Source organism: Pongo pygmaeus, chromosome 12, assembly GCF_028885625.2.
Source record: "Pongo pygmaeus isolate AG05252 chromosome 12, NHGRI_mPonPyg2-v2.0_pri, whole genome shotgun sequence".
Classification (NCBI taxonomy): Eukaryota; Metazoa; Chordata; class Mammalia; order Primates; family Hominidae; genus Pongo; species Pongo pygmaeus.
In genome coordinates, this window is record NC_072385.2 from 53,662,120 (window position 1) to 53,689,561 (window position 27,442).

Consider the following 27,442-nt stretch of genomic DNA (forward strand, 5'->3'; position numbering starts at 1 on the left):
AGTTTTTAAATACAACTTATATCCATTTGATAACTTCATATTAAACAGCACAGAAGAAAGACTATCACACCTGAAAATCTATGTCCTAGTCCTCTTATTCCTGTAATGAGCTGTGGAATCCAAGGGGAAACTTCTAGGAGTTACATTCCTCATCTTTAGAATATCAACAAACAATGCAACCATCAGGTTCCTCTTCAGCTCAAAAATTACATGACTCTGTGGCTGTGGCTTTATTACAAGCAGATGGATGATATTACTAGATCATATTGTTTGATGATGACTACCATAGAGATGGAAAAATGATGCTGCTATTGCAGAGATGTTGAAAAACTATATAAGAAATAATAAGTAGTTTAGTACTTATAATAATACTCTACCTTTTACCTTGCAATGCCCTTTGAAATAAAAGAGAAAAATAGGACATAAACAGACAATACCGATTGTCAAGTTGAAAAAAACATACAAATCATAAACATCAAAACAGTTACTTTCTGGATGGAGAAGAAAATGGAGAAAAAGCTGCACAGAAAGAAGCTGCAGATCAAAGTGTGCAATAAATTCAAACCAATTGCTGCTGCATGAAAGAAAAATATCAGGGTCTGTGCAAGATGAATATAAAGCTGAATTATTCAACAAAACAGGAGATACATAGTAACATTGATCTTGGTCTGCATCTGGAATAACTAGTTTAGTTTATAACTTCATTTTACCATATAGAAATGCAAATTGAAGACTTATAAAAGATAAAAATATTAGCGATATAGACTTCATTAACAAGCAAAGATAAAAGGGGAGAGCCAAATTTTTACTCCCATTGTCAATCACAAAACTGTCAAATAAAAGAATAGTTTCTAAATATCTGAAAGATATAAAACCAGAATAAGACCCCAGATTAAGGGGACAAGAGCACTTAGGTTAAAGTTCTAGTTAACTAATAGCTAATTCTGAAAAACAGTTTGTTACAGAGCCCGACAGTACAGCTAAAAGCTTCTGACACTCCTAGAATAGGAGATACTCATTCGAAATCAAAATCGCCACCATAAAAATTGTGTAGATGCATGAGATACGAAAAACTAAACCTCATGAGAACTTTACAGAACTAAATTTAAAGTCATTATCATTAAGCTCATACTATTGCACATTTTAGAAAGTATATTCTTCTTGAAAGATGAACATGAAAGAGCAGAATACAAAGATTCTTGATTCTTTAATCGATTATATTCATTTTCAAGACAGAACATAAATTAAATATAAACATGAATTGAAAGATGCTGATTTTTGACCAGGTCTTGCCTGAATACCGGAAGAAGCAGATAAATTATCTTCAATTTTTTTTCTATTACTTATTTTATCTTTGCTCTTTAATCTCTAGGACACTCTATGCAAAGGGTTTCTGACCCAGAATTGAAAACAAACTAATAAAAAATCATAAAATCTACTCGTTGTTCTAGGATTACACCTTTTACGCAATGTCATGATCTGTTTCCCAAGGCCGAAATGAAAGAACCAGGAGGGTCTTTTGCAAAAACCAGGAGGGTCTTTTGCAAAAACCAGGAGGATTTTCTTGAAGCACCTCTCCAGCGGGATTTCTCTTGAAATGCTCGTATCTTGCCTTGTTTTCTGTGTCTTTCCTGACTCTTGACCTGCTGTCAATTGAGAATGGAAGCTCCTCTGGGGCAAACCATGCCTGGGTTGACTAATCAAAATCCAACATTGGGCAGTGGATTCAGTCTCCATTCTTCCTCTTCTTTTAAAAATACAAGACAAAAATATATGGTTCCAAGAAACATTAGACAACAGCAAATTTGAAGATTTTGTTTCCTAGCTGAGAAATTGAGACCAAAGATTAAATAGGCTTGTTCAGAGAAACACAGCCTAATTAACGACGAAGCCCTTCTGCCTTGCTTTTCTTGAGGAAAACAAACAGAATACAATGGGGCTCTCAGATCACTATATCAAGAAGAGCAAGTGCTTGTTATTTAGAGCTCTTGGCATAAAAAAGAGATGTATTAGTTATAATACTCACACTTATAGTTAAAGACCATATTTTATATTTATTAGGTAATATTGCAGATGACTGCTACCATTTCAGTGGAAGCCCATAGAGAAATAGGTCAATATTTTTAATCATGACATTTAAGGTATTACCAAAGCAGTAAGTTCATAAGGCTCACAATTAGAAGTAAACTAATTAGTCTCTTTCCTTTCTGCCTACACCAAAAGATGTTATTCTAATGAATGTAAATATTTAATCCTTTTGACCTTTCATCCCTTAAATACTCCCATATGAATCTACATCAGGGAACTATAATATAATTATTATAGAAAGCAACAAACTGCTTCTTCCTTTATGCAGCCCATACAAATACATGCATATTTTAAGGGCTTTTCAAAAGCCAATGTTATTAAATACTTTTATGCTTTAAAAAGACAAACGTACCTGAGCTCAAATTTCATTCCATTCACGAGAGCACAAGTACAAAGAGAAATGGCAAAAACACTAAAAATATTTCAATAATATGCATTGACTTACATAGCATTACTTATTTTTAGAAATTCAAAATAGAAGGCCAGATTGGTTTAATAGCACCAGAAAATTTAAACTACACTTGGGTTGTTAAAATTGTTTTTTTAAAGTAAAACTTCAAACAAATCATGCCAACAGCTCATTAAATCCTTATGGTCACACACACTGAAATGGCAAAAAATGTGAACCTAAAACACAGATGTGACCAAAAATGGAAAAATTATCTATTTACCTAAAATATACAGCATTTCAGCTTATCTTCATTTCATAAAGGAAAAATCATATCTTTAAAAGCAATTTAATTTTCACATATTCAATTTAAAAAATGCTTCATGTTTTCCCAAATTCATTCTGGCATTTATCTAATTCTTAGAATTTTATAGATTAGATGAGACTGGCATTATTATTTGACAAATACGAATTGTGACACATAAAGGCTGACTTGCACCAGGTCATATATTTGGCTTTTGGCAAACCTGAGTCTCCATTGTACCCAAGAGGCACACATGACACCCTGCTTGGTATCTACACCCCACAGCCTCCATTTGGTAGGACAAGCGTTTTCCAGGAGAAATCTGGCACCAAGAGGCAACTATTTCTAAAAGAAAGGTCATGAACACCGCATTGTGTCATAGAAATTTAGAAACAATAAATGCACTTTTATATATGTACAATTATTTCAAATTGGCATAGCATTACTTATCAATTATTACCTATTGTGATGGTTAGTTTACTCTGTGAAGTTGGTCAGGCATTAGTACCCAGTAATATAATCAAACACTAAGCTAAGTTGTTGCTTTCTAGACATTTTGTAGATAGAGTTAACATTTAAGTAAAGAAGATTCGCCTTGATAATGTGAGTGGGCCTCATTGAACCAGGTAGAAGGCCTTACAAGCAAAAACTGAGGTTTGCTGGAAAAGAAGAAATTCAAGACCTATTGATTTCAGCAACTGGACTGTTAGTCCCATTTCTGAATTGGAAAAAAAATGAGAGAGGCTGTATTTGGGCTATATTAAATAGCAATATCTATGGCTTGGGCCCAGAAGTAGAAATTATGGAATGGTTGGTATATACAGTAAAATGACTGACAAAGAAGAAAACAAAGCTCAGTTCAGAGCCCTGGGACATTCCAATACATAGAATTCCAAGAAGATATGGAACCAGAAAAAAGTAGGCGGAAAAGGAGGTATTGTAGAAGCCAAGAGAAACAAGAAAGGGGATGAACCAGGGGTGCAGGGCGGGAGCTCAACTTCATGTGATGCAACTGAGAGGTTAAGTAAAGATTTAGGGAAAGAAACATCCAGGTATAATGAAGAGTTGAACCCAATGACTCAAAGCAGAGCAAGATTGGTGAGCCTGAGAACCAGAATGGTATGGGAGAAAAAGCGACCATTCATAAGCTTCAATTTTATTTATTATTATTATTATTTTTGAGATGGAGTCACTCGTCACCCAGGCTGGAGCGCAGAGGCACGATCTTGGCTCACTGCAACCTCCGCCTCCCAGGTTCAAGCAATCCTCCTGCCCCAGCCTCTCTAGTAGCTGGGATTACAGATGCGCCTCACCATGCCTGGCTAATTTTTTGTATTTTTAGTAAAAACGGGGTTTCTCCATCTTGGCCAGGCTGGTCTCGAACTCCTGACCTCAGGTGATTCACCCACCTTGGCCCCCAAAAGTGTCAAATATATTTTAAAACTTATAGGAAATAGATTTGTGGTAGAGCAAGTACGGCAAAATGCTAAAGCCAGATTTAGATGCTGGTTTTGCAGGTCCAGGTATTCCCTATAAAATTCATTCAACTATGCTGTACGTTTGAACATTTTCATAATAAAATGAGAAATAAGGACACCAAATTCAGGATTGTGGTTCCCTGACTGAGGTTGGACAGTGGGACTAGGAAGGGAAGGACATACAGAAATGACAAGCACACAGAGCAGATTCCACTGCATTTGCAAGATATTATTTCTTAAGCAGAGTGGTCTGCATACCGGTATTCTTGTAATTTCTCATGTTGTTTTGCTTAAATTATATTACACAATAAAAAGAAGTTAAGTGACTGTAGGTAAAGAAATTGAATGAGTGAGTATGGATTATTCTTTGAAAAGTATTGCTCAAAAAAGTAAAAAAATGGGGTATTTGTTGGGGGGGATTTGCAATCAGGTAAGGTTTTTTGTTTTAACATATAATGTGTTGGCATGCTGTTTAGACTGTGCCAGTAGAAAGGAAGAAACTGATAATTTGAGATTAGGTCGATCATCCAAGCAGGGTCCTCAAAAAATAGCAAGGGACCAAGAGCTCCAGTAGAGGGATCAGCCTTTCAGAGAAGTGGCTTTTCATTCATTTTTAACTGTGGCAACAAAAGACAAGTGTCAAGCATTATGATTTTTAGTTTCAGATGAGGTAATTCAGCCCCTGCATTTCTTTCTATTTACCACTTTCTAATGATTAATGTGTCTGCTTAGCCCCACGATGCTGGGTTGACATCTCCATAATTTATTGTAAGATCTGATTTTTCCATATTGCCTATATATCACTCCAAAGAGCTGGTCATCTGAGACCTTATATTAACATGCACCTAACAAGCTTCAGCATGGTTTTAGCTTTGCCCTGTTTCTTTTCTTTTCAAAAGTAGACTCATGGAATCAACCTAGGTACTGATCAACAGTGGATTGGATATAGAAAATATGGTACCTAAACAATAGCAAATACTACAAAGCCATAAAAAAGAACAAAATTATGCCCTTTGCAGCAACATGAATACAGCTGGAGGCCATTATCCTAAGTGAATTAATGCAGGAACAGAAAACCAAATTTCACATGTTCTCACTTGTAAGTGGGAGCTAAACATTGCATACTGATGGACATAAAGATGGTGACAATAGACACTGGAGATTACTAGAGGAGGAAAGGAAGGATGGGGGCAAGAGCTGAAAAACTAACTTGGGTACTATGCTCAGTTACCTGGGTGATGGGGTTAATTGTATCCCAAATCTCAGCACCACACAATATAACCAGGTAACAAACCTGCGCATGCACTCCCCAAATCTGGAATAAATCTTGAAATTATTATTATTTTTGTTTTAAAAAAAGAAGAGTCACATATAGAAGCACGCTTGCCCAGCCTTGGTTTCTGAGAGGTCCAGAGTTAATGAAGACTGCCTGGTTTGCATCAAGTCACTGACATCAGAAATAGGAACACATCAGTGAATCAGCTTCATCTTGAACAATCTTATCTGGTTTTTATTCAAGATGTTTATATCAAATGCATTTTTGATGGAATTACAGACTTAGCTTTTAGAGAGAAAATGCTTGATAACCAGGTTTCTTTATCTTTATGTGGTAACATATTTTATGCACAAATCAAACATTTTGTTTAAGGAATTTTCCTTAAAACAAAGTGAATTACATTAAATGGAGGTAGTTTCATGATCTGAAAGATCATTTTATGATTAAAAATATAATTTTATCATAAACTTTACAATTGATGTGTTAGAAAGCTTAAGAGCCCAATCTGTTGTCCAGCTGTAGCAAGAATAACAATGACGTTAGCAATAAAGGCAACGTCCACCAAGTTTTTCAAGCCTGAGGTGTGCTAGGTCTGTTGCTAAGTACTTTATATGCATCCTATCATCTGCTCTGCACAGCAGTGCTGGAATGAATGTAAGATGAGCCCCAATGAACTCATGAGCACACAGAGTCAGTAAATAATTTTCCCAGGTCACACAGCGCAGGCACCATAAAAACTACAGTTGGAATTTGAACCCAGACTCTACTGCAAAGCGAGCCCCACCCATTGAGCCTCCTGTGGCTGTGTTCTTAGGTGGACAGGTTTGCACAGGATGCATAGGCCCTAATGTATATGTGCATTAGTCACTTCCCTGACTCTTCTTGAGTCGTCGACCATGTTTGTCTTTTCTCTTTTCCGTGGATTTCTTATTCTCTTTCTGTATTTTGTATATCCTTGCATGCCTCTTTAAATGTTTTCTGTGAAACACAAGAATGGTTTTACTTAGACTGGTAAGTTTAGACTTCAGAAAAGAGTATTAAAAGAAACAGTCCTGAATTGGCAATCTTCTAAACTAGATTTCTGATTCTTATTCATATAGATGTATAATTTACCATTCTTTGCAAGTCAGCTTAAAAATAAGAATAGTTCGGCATTCACACTGTTTGTTCTTGCCATTTTTGCTAAGCATATCAACAGAAAGGTTTGTGATTATGGTTTTTTATTATTATGCTCTGCTCAGTTAATAATCTATCAATATTGGTTTATTAATTGTGACAAATAAGTGTAGAGTATATGTAATTTTCTGTACTATCTTTGCAAATTTTCCGTAAGTCTAAAATTATTCTAAGTTTATTTTAGAAAATGGAACAAGATTAGGTGATGCCATATAAATAGATGTTTTCAAATCAGCAGAGTAAATATGTAGGGTTGTGATTACTGAGTTATAAGGCAATTAAATCTGTTTAGCTTTATTTTAGAAACTGTCAAACTGTCCTTCAAAGTGGCTATATAATATTGCATCCGAATGAATGAGATCTCCTGTTGCTCCACATATCACCAGCATTTTGTACTGTCAGTTTTGGAGATTTTAGTGATTCTAGTAAGGATATTAAAATCTCATTGTTGTTTAATTTGCATTTCCCCAGTCACAAATGATGGTGAACACTGCTTCTTACGCTTATTTGCCATCTGCATGTCTTCCTTGGTGAGGTATCTGTTCAGGGCTTTCACCCATTTTTATGTTGAGTTACTGGTTATCTTGTGGAATTTTAAGAGTTCTTTGTATATCATGGATATAAGTCTTTCATCAAATATGTAATTTACCAGTTTTTTCTTGCAGTTTATGGCTTGTTTATATTCTCTTAGTATTATGTTTCTCAGTGCCAAAGTTTCTAGTTTTAATATGAAATTCAAATTATCAATTTTTTTCATGAATCATGCTTTTGGTTGTTTCATTTTTAAATGGCACTTCCATAGCCTATAACATCACCCTGTTTAATATTTTACTTATTTGTCTCATCTCAAAATGTAATATTCTTATTAGCAGATAATGTATGTTTTCTTTATTTCATATTCTCAGCACCCAAAATAGTGCCTGTGCATAGAACTCAAAAAATATTTGTAGAAGTAATCAATGCACATGGATATCAGTATCAATGTCATATTATACAAGTATGGATAATACTTCAAATGACAAACAGGATGACTTTGAGAGAATATATACAAAGTTTCTTACAAATGGAATGGCAAACAATAAACCATTGCTATTGTTGCTATTATTTTTGCTGAAAGAATATAGCATTTTCAAAAGCCAAGGGTTCCAGAAACAGAGGTCAGGTGAAAGAATAATATGCCATTATCTTCCAATGTCTTGCAATAAAAGCCACACAAAGGGCTCTGTGCTGACCTGGAGTACTCCTGGGGCCTCAGCTAATGCAAACTTTGGCATACAAATATATTTTATTTAACAAAATATGCAACAGATGAACCTATTGCAAATGTTAAAATTTGCATTAAGATGAATCCTAAGGGTATATGACATTTTCACCTGTATGCATTTTTCTTCATGATATTTTCACATCAAACTTCTTTTTGTCTTTTTGTCATTGTACATATCTCTAGGTTTTTTGGTATTTTTTAAACTTCTGATGTTAAACCTTCTGAGAATTGATTTCATTCCTAGATAGCATACTTTTCCATGGAAAAGAGACCTAACTAATTAAAATGATGTTGATAACGATATATTAAACTTAGGCTATTAGTGATTCTCAAACTTTAGAAGCATAAGATTTACTTGGGGTGCTATCTAGTTATAAAATTTACGGGGTCACCCCAGACATACTGAATCTAGAGTTATGGCTAGACTTATCAAGATGAATTTTCATGGACTCCTCCCATACCCACCCAGGGAATTCTGAACCAGGTGATCTGTGAACTTCACTCTGAGAAACACTTGTAAAATGAAGCTTCTATAAGGAAGGGAGGAGAAGCCACTGGAAGGACAGTGAGTAGCAGTGTATGGCCATAGTGGAGCACCATCAGATCTCTAGCTCAGCTGCACTCATAGACTGAAGAAAGACATCTTCCATTCCAACTTCAAGGTCTGCCCTTGCTGGATCTAGCACACATGCACTTTATTACATTACTCAAACTGTATCATTTGCCCTTGCTTTGTCACTCAGGCTGAAATGCAGTGGCTCTGTCATAGCTCACTGTAGCCTCAAACTTCTAGGCTCAAGCTATCCTCCTGCCTCAGTCTCTAGAGTAGCTGAGACCACAGGTGTGCACCACCATGCCCAGCTTATTATTTTATTTTATTTTTTGTAGAGATGGGGGTCTTGCTATCTTGCCCAGGCTGGTTTGAACTACTAACCTCAAGCAATCCTCCCACCTTAGCATCCCAAAGCATTGGGATTACAGGTATTAGCCACTGTACCCAGCTGTGAATAGTAGCATTTTAAAAAGTAATGGACCTACACTCGGCAGAGTCCAGGCTCAACGAAGTGAGATCTGTAGAGAGAACATAAATGAGTTATCTTCCCCTCTCTTACCTAGGATTTGCCTCTTGTATCCCCATTTTCTGTCCTAGAATACTTTTCTTTCCCAAAGGTATCCTCCTTCAGTGGAAACATCCCCTCCGCTCCCCACACAGGAGTGAAATCTTAACCTAAGACCAGCAAGAACCCATACTAGAACATGGTAACTAAGGTACCATCCATACAGAGGCAGTCAGGCAGCAGTGAAGAGTCAGTGCACAGCACAGAAAGGAAGCCCAATATCCTAGGAGGCTCAAGTGTTCAGGGTATAAGGAGTAGAGGCATAAAGCCAGGGATACTTGAGAAAAGGACACACAGAGGAGTAACAGAATCCTGCCACCTCCCGCAAGTCTTGTTTTTAGAGAGGCTGACCCCTGCGGAAAGTGCCGCAGGAGCGAGAACACGCCCACCATCCCCATACTGTGCTGCTTTATGTATTTATAAGGCAAATGAAGGAGGAGGGACAGGGCTGTGTGACAGAGGGAGCTTCCTGGTCAGGGAAGTAGTCTCTGACTAGGAGTTCTCAGCCTAGGAGTTCACACAGCTGGCATCAACTGAAGTTTCTGTTGGGTCCTCTCATTCCACTAACACCGCACCACCAAAGAGGGTGAGAAGCAGGGAGGCACCAGGTCATTAGAAGGCAAGGGCTTATGACCTCTCAGATATGTGAAGGAGACCTTTCTCTCATGCTCTGTCATGTTTTCTCAGTCTTGCTCTCTGTCTTAGCCCATTGGTCATCATTTACTTAATAAATATCGATTGAATAAAAATGAAATAGTGAGGCCAGGCACAGTGGCTGAGGCCTGTAATCACAGCTCTTTGGGAGGCCTAGGTGGGCAGATCACAAGGTCAGGAGTTCGAGACCAGCTTGGCCAACATGGTGAAACCCTGTCTCTACTAGAAATACAAAAATTAGCCAGGCATGGTGGCACACTCCTGTAATCCCAGCTACTTGGGAGGCTGAGGCAGGAGAATAGCTTGAACTCAGGAGGCGGAGGTTGCAGTGAGCCAAGATGACGCCACTGCACTCCAACCTGGGTGACAGAGCAAGACTCCATCTCGAAAAAAAAGAGAAAAAGAAAAGAAAATAGTGGAACTTGTTGATATCACCATATCACTTCACATTTGAGGTTATGTCGTAACAAAGAAAACACTGCATGAGCAGTGAATGGCTTGGCCATCACTTTCATTTAGGAAATGGTCCCATAAAGAAGCTTCTTCTTTCATCTGTACCTCCTTGTCACTCTGCTCCATAAGATTCCCCTGAGTTTTGAGTTAGGACCATGTACATCTCATCTACACGCTGGCCAAATACACCTTGGTGGTATGGTCATGTCTTAGCTGTTTGGATTTGTCATTGCTCAGACAGAGAGTGGGCAATATGAAAATGCTGTTGTCAAATGAAGGCAGAAAACGTAAGCAAGTGCTCCATGGCTTAAGAGAATGTGGAGATATAATAACGGGGTGACAGAGGAGGCGTTTTAAGGATTCTCTATAAGTCCTATGGCATACAACCAATGCTGTGTTACACCATTAAATGGATTTGCCTATTGAGAAAATTTGAGAAAGGATGCTTACCATTCAAAGCACAGCTTTCAAATCTATTTCAAATTGAATAAGATTACTGACTACCATATGTGAACACCCCATTTTTAACAGATGCAGTTACATACCATATAAATGAATTAAATAAAAAATTCTTAGGCAAATTATGCCTCATAAAAATTGGCCTTTTCAGCAGCATCCAAGAAAGGAGTAATCATCAGCTGTATTCAGTAAATAAAATCCCTTAAAAATGTATGGGAGACCCACACAGATGGCAGTAACAGACAAAAAATAGACAAACATCTCCAATAGTGGTCAAGTATCAGCGATCCATGGTCCATTAAAAACACCTCTGTCTTTGTTCAAAATAATTGAGATCATTTCATCCAATCTGCTTTTGCTCTTACTTTTTCTACAAAACATTTTTGGGATTATCTCTCCTACCTGCTTTCTAGATAAAGAAATTTCCTCTCTGCATCACTTCATGCAACCCTGAACTGTCTTTGTATTATAATTATGGCTCCTTCTCTCATATATACCCTGATACTTCTTTTTTGGGCTGGAAACAATAAGCAAGCAGGCAAACAGTTATAATTTTGTGCTTGCCTTTAATGTCTCCCCATTGCTCCTCTCCATTTCTCTCCTTCCATTCTGTGACGATCTTCTAAAGCATGCCTGAAGTGCTCACTATGTGCAGACATTGTATCAGGCTCCAGAGATACACAAAATAATAACACAGGGGCCCTTAGTTGAGTACCAGACTATGAGAGGCAAAAAGAAATACCTTCAATATGTATTGCAATGATAACCAAAAGAGAGTCTAGTTAGCATTCCTACCTACATCAATTATTTCAACATCTTTTCTGTTCCTTCAGGATGGATTCCTTCTTTTCATTTAGCTATTGCCCTTGTGGCTTCCTGAAAATGCACTTTTGAATATAATTAATGACACGTGTCTAGCTAAATCCAAAGCATTTTCTCATTCTTCATTCTCCACAATCTCTGAACACTCTGATATGACTACAACAACATTCTAGAGTCTAGAGTGATCACTATCTCCTTTAAGAAATATCGTATTCCCTTGGATTTTAGGATTCTTTGTTCACTGGATATTTTTCAGGGATTGCTTTCCCTAATTTATTTCTACTTCATTTTCTAATACTAGTTTGTTCTTTCTTCCAAAACTATACCTTCATCCCTCTATTCTCCTCTCTCTATTGGCAAGTACCTTCCAAATTTCTCTATTTCACCATGGCATTGCCCTTCTGCCAGGCAGTCCTCCCCATTCATCTATGTTTAAAATCAAACCCGTACACTCTCCCCTGCCCCTGTCACTCCTAAAGACTTCCCAATTAATTAGCCTAGGGCCAAAAATGTAGAACAAATTTTGGCTCTTATCTCTCCTTCAGTAAGTTGAAAAAGATTTTGTTCTTTTTTTGTAATGCCTGCAACTTTTAGCTTCTTTCTGTTCCCATTACCACCTCCTCAATCCTGGACCCTCAAAGTAGTACTATATTTTGTTTCATTTCCCTTGATATTATGATCACACCTAACCAATCTGTCTGGGCCCAGTTTTTCTCTGATTTACTCAGCTTTTCATGAAGTTGCCATATTAATCTTTCTAAAATATCATTTAAGTGGGTAGAAGCCAGCCAGGTAGCTAGCTTCTGTCCTCCTTCCCCCTCTCCCTTCCTTTCATCATGTTGTCTATACTCTTCCCTATCTGGATCTGTTCTATCATCTTATCATATTTCCTTCTTTTTTTTTTTTTTTTTTTTTTGAGATGGAGTCTCTCCATCACCCAGGCTGGAGTACAGTGGCATAATCTTGGCTCACTGCAACCTCCGCCTCCCAGGTTCAAGTGATTCTACTGCCTCAGCCTCCTGCATATCTGGAACTACAGGCATGAGCCACCACACCCTGATAATTATTTTGTATTTTTAGTAGAGACGGGGTTTCACCATGTTGGTCAGGCGAGTCTCAAACTCCAGACCTCAAATGATCTGCCTGCCTTGGCCTCCCAAAGTGCTGGGATTACAGGTGTGGCCCGCCCAGCCATCTTATATTTCTAACTGTACCTGAATATGAAACATTTCATCAAATCAGGGCTTCTTTATCCAACCTCCAATTATCAATGCCATTCTTGTTTCTTTGCCTTTGAAAATTAGATACAGCCTGAAATTCTTATCCCACCAATCTTAAACCTGAAATTCTTGTCCCACTGGTCTTCGCAAATTTTTAATCAATAATCAGCTTAAATGTTACCTCCTTCTTGTTAATTTCATCTATATATCTTTCTTTTTCCACAACTCCTGAAATATTTAACTGCCCTATACATTTGACTGCCCAGTATATACTTAACACATATTTCTGCATACCTACAGAATGTCAGGCTGGGTAACACATCATTTAGCATAGGATATATCTATCCATAATATTTTAATACAGAATATCAAGTTGTTTCTCCTACGTAAGTCTTATATATCTCTTTTTTTTTTTTTTTTTTTTGAGAGTCTCACTCTGTCACCCAGGCTGGAGTGCAGTGGCATGATCTTGGTTCAGTGCAACCTCCACCTCCTGAGTTCAAATGATCCTCCTGCCTCAGCCTCCCGAAGTAGCTGGGACTACAGGTGCCCGCCACAACCCCTGGCTGTGGTTCTTCTGCCCAGCCTGCTGCCACTAGACTTCTCTTTCACTGTGTTAGCCAGGATGGTCTCAATCTCCTAACCTCGTGATCTGCCCGCCTTGGCCTCCCAAAGTGCTGAGATTATAGGCGCAAGCCACCATGCCCGGCCCTTACCTACCTACTTCTAAGTAAACAATAAGCTCATAAACTTTGTATAATGACTGCCTGTTATCAGCTGCCAAATGTGAAACACTAAATAACTACCATGGATTGATAAGTAATCTAAGCGGGGCTGATAAGCAAGAAAGGGATTAGTCCACTTCTTCTCAAATTGGCTATAAAATGAAATCACCTGAGGAGCTATAAACATCTTGAAGCCCGGGTCCAACTCCAGAGATTCTGATTTAATTGAAGAGGGATGAGGCCTGCACATAAAGATTGCAAGATCTTCCCAGGTGATTCTAGTATTCACTAAAGTTTGAGAACCCCTCAATTAGTGCATAGTCAAAAAAAGTTTTCAGTCTAGGAAAATCTACGTGGTAAACACAGAAAACGTTCTGGAATTCCCCGATTTAAGCTTTCCTTGGCCCAGAGCTTCAATATGAAGAAAGGATTGGAATAACTCCTTTGCATTCCTTGTTTTCAAGAAGATTTTCTATGAATGGTTCACTAACTGCACAACTATCCACTCATAGTTTGCGGACACCACGTGCAACTGCCACCAACTGTAAGCCATACCGAGCTACTCAATCTTCTTCATGAAGACTATTAGATGCTGATTCAGCTCTCTAGCATCCTGCTTGGAAAGGCCGGGGCTTGCTCACTAATCAAAACGTAGTACACATTGCTATAAGTAGTACACACTGATTTAATAAATTAAAATTAATAAATCTACTCTGACATCTACAGAACATTTAAAGTTTTTTTAATCCCCTGTGACTTCATTTAGTAAAACAATTCATTTAGGTAAACACAATAATTGTCTGTATTTGTAAAATGGAGAAACTGAAGCTAAAAGTGGTTAAGTGACTTAGCTTTTCAGCTAGTTATTTGTAAAAGTAAGATTAGAAGTTGGATATCTTAACCAAACTGCGAATGCTTTCCTGATTTCACAAGACTCCTTCCTGAATATCACCTACCGTGTGCTATAGGACCATGCCAAGTGCTTCAGGAGAAGAAATACATAAATCTCATTGTTCATATTCTGATACAGTTTAAACTTACATTAGGAAGATAATATGCACATATCATATTACTTTAGTCATAATTAAACAAACAGGAAGGCAGAAACACACACACCAAACTAGATACCCTATCTTTCCCAAAGTCTAAAACATCAGAGTTCTAAGTTTTGAATACAATATCTTTTAGGCAATTTATTTTTGTTACTTCTTTTAAATATAAATGCTATCATAAGCCTACTGTATGTAAACACACCTGAGAGCAAAAACTTACGCATACTCCGAGAATGACCCTATACGGCAGATGCATCTGAATGTGTTTGCTGAGCTACAGAATCTGGGAGTGGCCCACCCAGAGATTCATTCCTTGTCTATGAGTAACATCTGAGCCCCCAGCCCAGCCCGTGGAACATGGGGCGTAGAGGGGATGGAGGCACCGTTTTGGGTTGAATGAAGGTTGCCAGGTGAAAGTTGTTAGGTAAATGGTGCTACGTGAAAGTACTATATGAACTGCATGCCTTTCACAAATGGTTATGGTTCTTCTGCCAGCCAGCTGCCACTAGACTTCTCCCCGGTAGGTAAGCCCCCCAGTAAAACTCCATGTCTCATTTGCTGGCTCTGGGTCTCCTCTTTGGCCCTGTGATCCTGGCATCATCCCCATCAGAGTCCATAGGGGTTCAGCACAACACCTACTCTAATATTTTTTTACAGATATAGGGAAATCTTCTACTGGAATATTCTAGAGTGAAAATATAGTCGCCACTCATACTGAAAACTTTTAGAGATCTGGCATGCAGCCAGGTTTAAAAGAGAGAGAGATATATATTTAATAATAAAGAAATTCAAATAACACTGTTTAGCCATATGAAATACAATAATAACATAGTTAAATAGATAATTCTACAATCTTGACAGATTGGGTAATTATAATGAATGTTGTGAAACTTCAAAAGAAAAACAAAACAGTTCTATATTAAAAATCTGAAAATGGACATGTACAATATGAAAACTGGCATTTACTTATGCTGAAAACAAAAAGTGACAGTACTTTTTATTAAAGACAAAAACAATGCAATAGTAAAACTAACAGATTTCATTCCCACAACATATCATTTAATAAATAAGTCATGTATGGATGCTGGAGGTAGTTTAAAAGAGGTTATTGTTTTCTAAATGTCAGTGTGTCCCTAATTTCTGAATATCATCTTGCATATTGGAAAACAGATTTCTGTGATAGAAGGAAAGATACTGTGTTTTAAAGTTTCCATTAACTAAATATCTTGCCCCATTCCATATTCCTTCCCCACAAGCTCCTTTCTGTCTACCTCTCTCTGAAAATCAATGCAGGCTCTCGTTGGTGAATAAAATTTGGGTAATGGGCAAACAGGAAAACCAGGTAAAGCCAGATAAGCTAAGGGGATTACATAATCACAAGCTGTGCTAGAGAATGGAAAGAATGGAGATAAGAGCTTCTGGGCATCAAATTCAAAAAAGAGACTGAGGACCTTGCTGTCAGCGAGGAGGTGCACCACTCACACCTGAGAGGCATGTGCAGTGTATGGAAGAGATTGCAGAATGAAAAATAACAAAGCAAATTTTAAAGGCTTTTACCCATTTTTGGGGTTATTTTGCATACTATAGTAATGCTTCTTTGAATTTGACACTGTTCAAGAGAAGGAGAACATGGCATTTGAGCTTTATACAGGTTACACATAGACATCATTTCTGATATAGAATTGTTTTGTAAGAAGAAATGGATAATACAAAAAGAAAACTTGAAATATCCCTTAGAAGAGCAACCATTGTTAGCTGTCTTAAATTAGCATCTGTAGAAATTTGTCACTCTAATACTCCTAGGATAGTCTGGCCAAGAACTGTGTTGTTTATTATATTATATCCACAAGAACACCATTTCATGTAAGCTTCAAGAAAACGAAAACATTAGTTTCTACAGAATGTGTGAAAACTAACTTGTAATGACAAAAGAATTCTTAAGAGATTTTGGAGAAACTAAAGGGAAAAATTTATTTTCATAAAAGACAAATGTTTTAAAAAGAGGCCCGAGGCCAATCAAACCACTCTCTACTATGAATACCTTAGCTATCTTCACTGCAAAGATGGTTTATGGATGTATACATTTGTCAAAATTTATCATAGTGTAAATTTTAAGTGCATACAGATTATTATATGGCAGTCAACCTAAAAAACCCACAACAAAAGAAAAAATAAAACAACTATCCAGGCTATAGATGCATGAAAACAAACAAGCGTCCATCTGCAATTCAGAAGGAATATCAGTTTTCAAATGCACCTGAAAACTTAGAAGATTTCGCATTGCCAAAACACATACACAAATATACTCTTCACAATAGATAAAATGTGGCGCATTTAACATTGCAAATTAAAGTAATAATTTAAGTTAGTATAATAGAAATGAAATTAGTTTTTAGGAGGAAGGAGAGGATGAAGAAGAACAGGGCAGAAGGGGAACAGTATTTGTTAGTGTGGAAGGAGGGTTGGTGTTTCCAGGTACTAAATATCCCGCTGTGAATTGATACAGTGGTAGGTTTGCAAGAAGAATTAGAAGAGACCATTCATTCACCTCTTCATTCAATAATTCAACAAATATTTAATGAGTACTAAGCATTGCAAATCAATGATTAGCAAAAGAGACATGGTCTGGTCTCTGCCTTTATTAATTTATAGTATGGCATGAAAGACAGTCACCTCACAAATACTTAATTATCCTGTGAAAAGTAACAAGGAAAGGACCCATTAAAAAGTATGACAGGACTTTCAGATAAAGTTTCCCTGAGAAGGTATTCCTTGAGCTGTGAAGTGTAGAAATGTGTGAAAGAGACAGCATATATAAAGGCCCTGGGGCATGAAAACATAGTGCTTTTGAATAACTGAGACAGGAAGTGGTCCATTAAACAGATATATATGAGGTAAGATCTAGGAAACTTTACAATAGACTATATTTGGAAGGAAAGGGAAGTAACAAGAATGGCACTAAGATTGATGCAACATGCAACTCAATAGATATGCATTGCATTCTTCAAGGCAGAAAATGCAGGAGAGAGACCAAGCTTGGGAGTAGGTGTCTGTTCTGATTTCATGGTCCTTAGAACTTTCAACTACAGATGCTGCGTAGGACTACATCAAAATTTAAAAATTCTCTGTGTCAAAGGTCACAATAGAGTGAAAAAGCAATCCACAGAATGGGAGAAAATATTTGCCAATCACTGTCTGATAAGGTGCTAATATCCAGACTATATAAAGAACTCCTATAACTTAACAACAGCAACAAAACCAAACAACTTGATTCAGAAATGGGCAAAAGACTGGAAATATTTCTCCGAAAAAAATAGTCAAATGCCTAGGAAGCATATAAAAAGTTCCTCGACATAAGTAATCATTAGGAAAATATAAATCAAATCTACAATGAGATATCACCTCACACCAATTATGATGATACAATTAACAAAATAAAACAAGTGTTGGTGAGGATTTGGAGAAACTGGAACTGCTGTGCACTGTTAGTAGGAGTGCACTACTATGGAAATGGTGCAGCCACTATGGAAAACAGCATGCAGGCTCTGAAAAATTAAAAATATAATTATCATATGATCCAGTAATACCACCTCTGAGTCTATATCCAAGAGAACTGAAAGCAGGGTATGAAAGAGATATCTTTACCTCTATTTTCATAGCAGCACTATTCCCAGGAGCCAAAAAGTGGAAGCAACACAAACATCTGTGAATGGATGAATGTATAAACAAAATGTGGTATATACATACGATGGAATTCTGAGACATGCCACAACATGTATGAACCTTGAAGACATTATGCTAAGTGAAATAAGCCAGTCAAAAAAAGACTAATATGTATGATTCCACTTATATGAGGTATTTAGAGCAGTCAAATTCATAGAAAAAGAAAGTAGAATGGTGACTGCCAGAGGCTTCAGGGAGGAGGATATGGGGAATAGTTTAATGGGTATAGAGTTTCAGTTTGCAAGATGAAACAGTTATGGAGATTGCTTGCTCAACGATATGAATATCGTTAACAGTATTGAACTGTACACTTACAAGTAGTTAAGATTTTTTTCTTTTTATCTTTTTTTTTTTTTTTTTTTAGAGATGGAGTTTCACTCTGTCACCCAGGCTGGAGTGCAGCGGCGCGATCTTGGCTCACTGCAACCTCTGCCTCCCGGGTTCTAGCAATTCTCCTGCCTCAGCCTCCTGAGTGGCTGGGACTACAGGCGCACGCTGCCATGCCCGGCTAATTTTTTGTATTTTAGTAGAGACAGGGTTTCACCATGTTGCCCAGGCTGGTCTTGAACTCCTGAGCTCAGGCAATCCACCCTCCTCGGCCTCTCAAAGTGCTGGGAATACAGGTGTGAGCCACCGCACCCGGCCGTAGTTAGAAGTTTATGTTGTATATTTTATACAGATCAAAATTTTAAAATGCTAAATCAATAGTATTATAGCTAGCTAGCTAGATAGGTAGTTGATTTATTAATGGGTGGCTAGCTTGCTACGTTTGTGAGGAAATCTATGAACTGAAAACATGAATTTGAGACTCACAGAAAAATAAGAATAATTCTCTTATAATACTTTACATTCTTCTCCCCCTTCATCCATAGAAACCTGATTTTACAATGACTCTATAAACATTAGGTCTTCCCATCCCATTCTCTCTAAAGCCTGAGTTTGACACAAAGTCTGTTTACATTTACCAAGTAGAAACAACTTGAAGATTTGAAGTAACAGCAGACATGGAGTGTTTGTAGCTGTACCATACTGCAACGACGAAAATATCTCTATGGACCACGTCCAGCAAACATTAAAAATGACAAGTGTAGATAGAAAGGAAAAAATGTAAGACTTCTTCTTTGAGCAAATATCCATTGATTCTAAAGAAAAAGCCATTGTTTGCACATCAGTATAGATCCGCCTTGAACAATAATATCATTTTGCCTACCTTGTTTGCGCACATCCTCTACAGCAGCCACCAACTCTTCTTTGAGATCTTGACTCTCCTTAGCGATCTGTTCACCCTTTTCCAGGAAGTTCTGAGTGGCTTGCTCTACAGAGGCAGCTAGTACATGGGCTTTCTTTGACCTCCCTTTCTTTTTACCAGATGGGCCTTTGTTGCTTGTGTTGACAAGTGTAGTCACCTTAAATATAAAAGAAAAACTGTAAAACTTCTTTGCAAAACTGTCTAGAAATGTCATGTTATCTCATAATTTCTAAATCTCCGTGTTTATTAAATCGTGGGATTTCATTATTAAATCATGAATGCACATCACTTAGCCTCCTCACATAGCCTTATCAAGGAAAGTGTGGAATTATGTGGATTAGCATACAAATAAATGGTTATCATTTATTTCCTGTAGAAAAACAAAAGCACAGGAATAACCAAAAATAGCATACTTGCCAGTAGCTCAAAGCTTCAAGTTGACTCACTTTTACAGACTGACAGGTACAGTGCTCCTTGGAGTACCCAGCCTCAAGGTGGCAAGGAAGCAAAGCAAATATGGAAGTACCTCTGAGTATTGAGCTAGGAGAACCAACATCCAGTGCTGAGCCCTGTAAGTCAGGGCAGAGATGAATGAGAAATTAATAAATAATGAGTAGCCAACACCCAGTACTTATGTGTTATTTTCCAAGGACTTTCAAAGACCTTTGCTATTTAGAATTTTATCTTATAAAATGCTGAATTTCTGCCAGGTGTGGTGAATCACGCCTGTAATCCCAGCACTTTGGGAGGCTGAGGCAGGCAGATCACCTGAGGTCAGGAGTTCGAGACCAGCCTGGCCAACATGGTGAAACCTCATCTATACTAAAAATACAAAAATTAGCCGGGCCTGGTGGCAGGTGCCTACAATCGCAGCTACTTGGGAGGCTGAGGCAGGAGAATCGCTTGAACTCAGGAGGCAGAGGTTGCAGTGAATCTAGATCGCGCCACTGTACTCCAGCCTGGGTGACAGGAGCAAGACTTTGTCTCAAAAAAATAAAATAAAATAAATAAATAAAATGGTAAATTTTATGTGAGGGGAATAAATGATTCAGACTCAATGTTTAGTTAACCAGCTAAAGTTTCTAGAATCATAATAAGATTTGAATCTATTATCACTCTTTTTCTAAGTATAATAATTTGGACAGCTATCTCAACTGCCAAACTTCTTTTAACACTATATCTAGAGGTATTTAATTTGCTAAAAAGGCTATTGATATCTTTTGAGCAACCTGTTATCTCCTGTAAACTTCTGAACCTTTATTTTCTACCAGTGAGAAGTTTGGAGGGGAAATGAATGCAACTGTTCCATATTCTGTTTAACAAAAGTTGCCAGTCATGTTTACTGCTGTATTTTTTTTTTTATCGGCTTCACAAGAATGTAGGTTCTGTGGTTTATTTTCGTTGATATTTATCCTGGTTAGCAGACTAAAGATGTTATTGGAGGTTATTAAGAAAGCCAGTCTACAAAAAAGTTCCAAATGCAGTTAGCTTCTGAGGTTTACTCCAAATCCCAGAGCAATCAAAGCGATGACTCAAAGTCACAATTAATATCCGGTCAGTTTATAGAGAAAGAGATAACACTGAAAGAAAAAAAGGATTGAATAAATGTAAACTAAGATGATGTGTATAGATAGAACCAATACTTAAGAGGTGATTAGTGCAGGGTTGGGAGCTGTTTTATTCGGCTCTCTTTTGATTGCTAAATAATTAGGTACAGTGAATTTAAGAAAGATTCTATAAGGCCATTTAAGTATAAACACTAGCCAAAAAAATGGCAAAATCATTAAATATAAGAATATCAGATAATAGTGGTTTAGCTGTAAAATGTGTATGCAATGAGGAACACATTATAATCTTTTCAGTGCCACCCATGTGAGGCAACCATTAAAAAAAAAGACAGCTTGTCACAAAGATTGCTTTTCTGAAGTGCAGAAGCGTTCTCCTTAATGAGGATTTACTCTAACATATGAACACGCTACTCTTCCAAGAACCTCAACTCCCCAGAACAGCCAATACCTGGAAACAAGCACAAAAGTCCCCTAAGCAAACACAGCAACCATCTCTACCATCTGCATTTAGGCCAGGCTCCTTTTATCAGAGGAAAATACTCCCTATTCTGACTGAGATGTGATTTATTCACACTTTATACATAATTCTAAGATGTTTCATAATCTATTTTTTTTTAGACTTCACAAATTAAAAAAATAGGGTGGAGAGGAGCTATTAATTTTAGATAAATTGACATTTCAAAGAAGTAGAAGCTGGTAGTGACTACCAAAATTGCTACACGACTATATGTGGGTTCATTTTCTGGAGGGGCCGACACATTTCTAGCCTTCTATATGTCATGGTGCGTTACTGCATTAGGCACAGTTTCGGTGACGCAAATAATAGCAAGCCAGTAGAAAATATCAGTTTTGTGGGGGGAGAAAAAATGTGGAATATTACCAGGAAGTTCCTAAGAAAAATGTGATTACTTTCAGAAGAAGCAAATCAATCCTTATTTAGTAAAAGCTCTCATGTACTTATGGGTAGAAGAGCACAAAGGGAAGAAAGGGAAAAGAGACAAATAGAAAGAAAGGGATGGGTTTCCATAAAGGCTCATGTCATAATCAGCTTGGAATAAACAATTGTCAATGCTTTTCACTGCTATTCGGTGTTTTCTTGGAGGACAAATTATTAAATTAGATAAGAAAAATAAAGAAGATATATAAGTATTAGAAAAGTAAACATTAAATTACATCTAAACTTATAGAGAATATGATTCTTAAGAAAATAAAAAAGAATTGAAAGACAAACAAGTCCAACTACTACAAGAGCAAAGATCAAGGTGGCTAAATACAACATAAACGATAAAAACCTAATGGAAGATCAGTAACAAAGGGGAAATGTGGTTTTAAATATGCCATTCACAATAAGCATACATTTATATGATCAGAAATAACCATAACATAGTATGTAGAATGTTGCATGGGGGAAAATGATAACATTTTAGTGAAGAACACAAAAGAAGACCTATGTAATAGAGAGACATACTGCATTCTTGGATGGGAAGACTCAAGATTGAAAAGATGTCATTTCTGCCCAGTTTATTCTACAATTAGCATTCTATATATTTACACAGTAAATAAGCAAGAAAGCCTCTCACTCGGATCAGTTCTCTTTTTACTGTAAACTTAAAATATCCTCTCATTCAGTCCGGTTCTCTTTTTACCGTAAACTTAATAAACTTTTCAGTAAATTAGAGAGAGATTATTTAAGATTAGCATATGCAGGACTCTTGCTGCCCACTTCTGGCCAATATATCAAAAGTTTAAATGGAAGTAGCAAAAGTAGTTTAGATCCATTAGTAGGTGAAAAAGTTGGGTCTATCTTTTTAAACTAACCACTCTTGGGAATTCTCAGCCTAGCCCTTGCTATGCATATTCACTGATTTAGTCCCACTCCTTCCTCCTGAGTTGCCATGCCCATTCTCTTGCCACCCTATGACAATGCATGCCACTCTACACTACTGCACATTTTCCTTTTCTCCCACCTGAAGTGTCACTTTTTCCCATCATGTTATAGGCTTTTATTTTTCTTGAGCTGTGTCTATATTTACACCTAAAATTCTGAAAGTTCATATTCATCTACTTTGGTTCTATCTTGTTATTTTACAGGTAGGGAAACCCAGCTTAGAGAAGTTACCATAGGTGAAAAAAAACACTTCTTCAAATTCACATGGCTCGAGAGAGACAGAAGGCTAAATTGTTCTTGTGCCCTATGCTGTATCTTTGGAACCTGAGAACTCACCAGTCTCCTCTTGTTTTTCTTTCTAGCAATGAGAGGCTGCTAAAAGACAAAATAATCTTAAAATATATTTATTCTCTACATTTGTCTCACTGCATTTTTTGTGTCCTATTGGTTGTCTTTTCATTCAAAGGCATTATTTATATATATGAATGTATATTTATAAATATTAGTGAAATGTTAACCAACTATTTTATCCTATCTTCCTGCAATGCCCTGTAATATCTGATGTATTCAAGAGTCTCAGTTTAGAAAATGCATATTAGGGCTTTTTGTGTCAGCTGAAAGCAAAAGAAGGACAAAAGTATTTCAAAAATCTTATAACTAACCAAATAGGCGATCTTAAGGTTCCTATGTAACAATGCTCTTCTATGGGTAAATCAAAGAATAATAAGAAAATTTGTTGTTTAAAAAAGAACAAGATCATGTCCTTTGCAGGATCATGGATGGAGGTAGAGGACATTATCCTTAGCAAACAAAATCGAATACTGCATGTTCTCACTTACAAGTGGGAGCTAAATGATGAGAACACATGGACACATAGATGGGAACAACACACACCGGAGCCTATCAGAGGGTGGAGGTTGGGAGGAGGGAGAGAATCAGGAAAAATAATTAATGAGCATTAGGTTTAATACCTGGGTGACAAAATAATCTGTACCACAAACCCCCTTCACTCAAGTTTACCTATATAACAAACCTGCACATGTACCTCTGAACTTAAAATAAAAGTTAAATTTAAAAAAAAATTTATTGCTCAGTCATGAAGAATCAAGATATACTAAAGATCAGGAATCAAAGATTTTTGAGGAAGAAAACGACTACCTAGTCCCATGGATCCACCTACCACCTCTCAAGTCAGTTAGGGAGTATCAGAATTATGAATTCTAATGAATAGTGCAGTCACCTTCTGCATAACTGGATGCCTTAGAGAACTCAGAGCAGCAGGAACACATTTTGATCTAAAGGTGGGAGCCACAAGGTGGCCCAATTGCTGGAATTGCAGGTATCTGTGCTAAGTTTGATATCCAGACTGACACTCGGTCTTGGTAGATGGTACTCATAGACTTTTTAAGTGTCTAATGCAGCTTGTTGGCAGTCTTGTAAGAAATGGCTTATTCTGGACTTCACCACTACACAATATATCCACGTAACAAAACTGCACTTGTACCCCCTAAATCTGTATTTTAAAAAAGGCAAATGTCAGCATGCTTTCTTAAACATTCATCATAAGCTGTTTTCTTTCAGTGAATGAAAGAGCTTGACAGAGAAAAACTTTTGTAAACAGACATTGAGAATATGTTACTAGAACATGGGCCCTATGAGGACAAGTAGAGAAATCCAGAAATAAAAGGCAAATGTAAGCATACTTTCTTTAAGATACATCATAAGCTGTTTTCTTTCAGTGAATGGAAGAGTTTGACAGAGAAACCCCTTTGTAAGCAAACACTGAGAATATGTTATTAAAACATGTTTCTGTCTCAAAACAAATGTTTCATTCTATGGAAATCCTTGGTTGAATGTTAGGCCTCCCTCTGCCCCAACCAGGGATTCTCTCTAATTCCCACTCTCAACTTTCACTCAAGGCAAGGATCACTCAAGGTCCACACATTCTTCTTTCCTATCCATTTATAAAGCAGTAGGGGAAAAAAAGGAAAAAAAAAAAAAAAAAGCAAAGTCCCTGCAACAAAAACTGGTAGCATGAATATTGACACACGTAAAGATGGAGCTGATGTTTTCCAAGGCAGTAAGGAAATCAGTCTTACTTGAGAATAAAGCTAACCTATAAATTATTTGGAAAGTAAGGTTAGATAGACGTAATGGAACAAAACTTTGCAAGACTTTGAAAGCCAAGTTAAGAAATTCAGATTTCATTAGTCACTGCCAATTTTTTAAAAAAGAAAAGCATAGGTTCAAAATGTCCGTTTCTCTTTCCATTCATTTCTCAGCCCAGTGAAATTTGCTTTAATCCTCTCACCTCCTGTAGCAGAGTCCTCTTGTTAGTTAACAGGTTGCTAAAATCAAATCATTTTTATCTTATAATAACATTCTACCCAATTTAGTGCCGTTGACTCAATTCCACTTCCTCCTGGAAATATCTCCTGGTTAATTTTCTTAGCAATAATCATTTCCTTCTCCAAACTCAAAAGAGCTTTAAAAGGAACATATATTACCGGCCACCAAACTCACTTATTTCTGTACCCACCTTTATCTCTATCCCTCCTACAACAGGAAAAGCCTGCTACTACCATCACCCCTTTAACTAATTTGCTAATCACATCCTCCAGAACTGTTGCATTAGCTGTGCCAACTTCCTGCTAAATCTTCAACATCCTCCTCTCTGCAGACTTCCTAACCACAACCTACAAGAATACTCAACTTTGCTCTAGCCCCACCCCAAATATTTCCTCAATCTCTCTGCCTCTCCTTAAAGAGAAGAAATTCCACAGGTCACAGGTAAGAGTGTAAGTGTTCTACGGTCCTTCGACCTTAATCTAATAATGGTCCCAGGAACACTGGCCAGTGGAAAACTCAGAAATAGCCAGATAATAGGCACCACTGTTTTCAGATATATTAATGGTGTGATGTGAGTATAAAACTGAGACCCAGGCTGGTATAGACTGCTCATGACCTAAAGTCCTAAAAGCAGACCCACCACCCCTGCACAATGGCGGTAGTACAGTGGCCAAGACCATTTCATTCATTTCTCTTTCTTGCGATATGTTGTATTTTCAGACAATTTGCCAACTTGACTGTGTCTCTTCTACTTGATCAGTACTCTACTTTTAGGCTCTAAAAGCTCAACAGGCATGAAATACTTCTTTCTCCAAAATAATAGGCAATAGTCAGGGCATCAAGGCACTTTGTCTTGGAAACTCCATTACACTGATTTTGAAATGTGAGAAGGACCTGAGACTTGTGACAGAGCAACTCTGTTGCTTCCTGAAACCAGCAACAGTGTAGTTTGTCTAAGCCTTATCCATGGGGAAGCCAGCTGAAAAACTTTAGCACACTGATACTCCAAGTGAGCTATGGAGAGCATCAGTGTTATATAGGCTTGTTAGAAATGTAGAATTTCAGGCCCCATCCCAGACCTACTAATAGTTGATTCATATGCACATTAAAATATAAGAAACGCTAAAATTTGGCACAATTATTTTCCAACTATATCATCCCTAACATTCCCCTAGATTCCTGTAAGAAGGCAAATTTCTGGACCCTACCCATGGAGTTTCTGATCAGGTTAAGTCTGGGCTTAGGCATTTTGCATTTGTTGCATACAATTAAGATTTGTATGGATTATAAATTTTACTTTCAGAAACATTTATATAGGAGTTTAGCTGAAGTGAAAAAAAAGTGAAAGACAAAGCAGTGACTTTTTTTTTTTTTTTTTTTTGAGATAGAGTCTCACTCCGTTGCCCAGGCTGGAGTGTGGTGGCACAATCTTGGCTCACTGCAACCTCTGTCTCCTGAGTTCAAGCTATTCTGCCTCAGCCTCCCAAGTAGCTGGGATTACAGGCACCCGCCACCAAGCCCAGCTAATTTTTTGTATTTTTAGTAGAGATGGGGTTTCGCCATGTTGGCCAGGCTGGTCTCGAACTCCTGACCTCAGGTGATCCGCCTGACTCTGCCTCCCAAAGTGCTGGGATTACTGGCGTGAGCCACCGCACCCGGCAGCAGTGACTTTTAACAGGTAAACCCTTCCTCTCATTTTAGGTGCCATGATACATCATGATTCCTTACAAACAGCTTGGTGAATCAATTCACTGTCTTTTGGTGGGAAAGCATCTCCTCTATTATGGAGGCACAAGGAACTTGGAAAAGTGAGAGTATACATATATAAACATGATGAAATTGTTCAGATTTCCAGAAAAACACCAATAAAGGAGAACCAAGATAATTTGGGCACTGTTTTGCTAAATGCCTAAAGACTCGTGCACTTTGCAGATATGAGTACTAAGCTTTTGGGAATTCTGCTCTGTTGCTCTAAAGTAGTTCAATCTTCATGATTACTCAGCTAACATAAGAGAACGCTTCAATTGCTGCCACAACCTAAAAGAATTAAAATTTAAAACAAGTAAAAATTAAAATAGAAATTCCAAAGCAAGACATTTTTGGGGTGAATGTTTGAAGACAAAATTACAAAAAACACTCTATTTATTCCAGGAGCAACTGAAGATAAATGAAAATTTCCTGAAAGAGG

The 27,442-nt window shown here is 37.4% G+C and overlaps 1 protein-coding gene across 12 annotated transcripts in view; it reads right to left on the reverse strand.

The window, feature by feature from the left end:
• Positions 1–27,442, reverse strand: part of CTNNA2 (catenin alpha 2) — a 1,147,855-nt gene that overhangs the window by 883,339 nt on the left and 237,074 nt on the right. For all 12 annotated transcript variants that reach the window (XM_054474847.1, XM_054474848.1, XM_054474846.1 and 9 more), the window contains one exon: positions 19,411–19,606. In XM_054474847.1, coding sequence (XP_054330822.1) covers positions 19,411–19,606 — 196 coding nt within the window. The remainder of the gene's footprint in view (positions 1–19,410; positions 19,607–27,442) is intronic.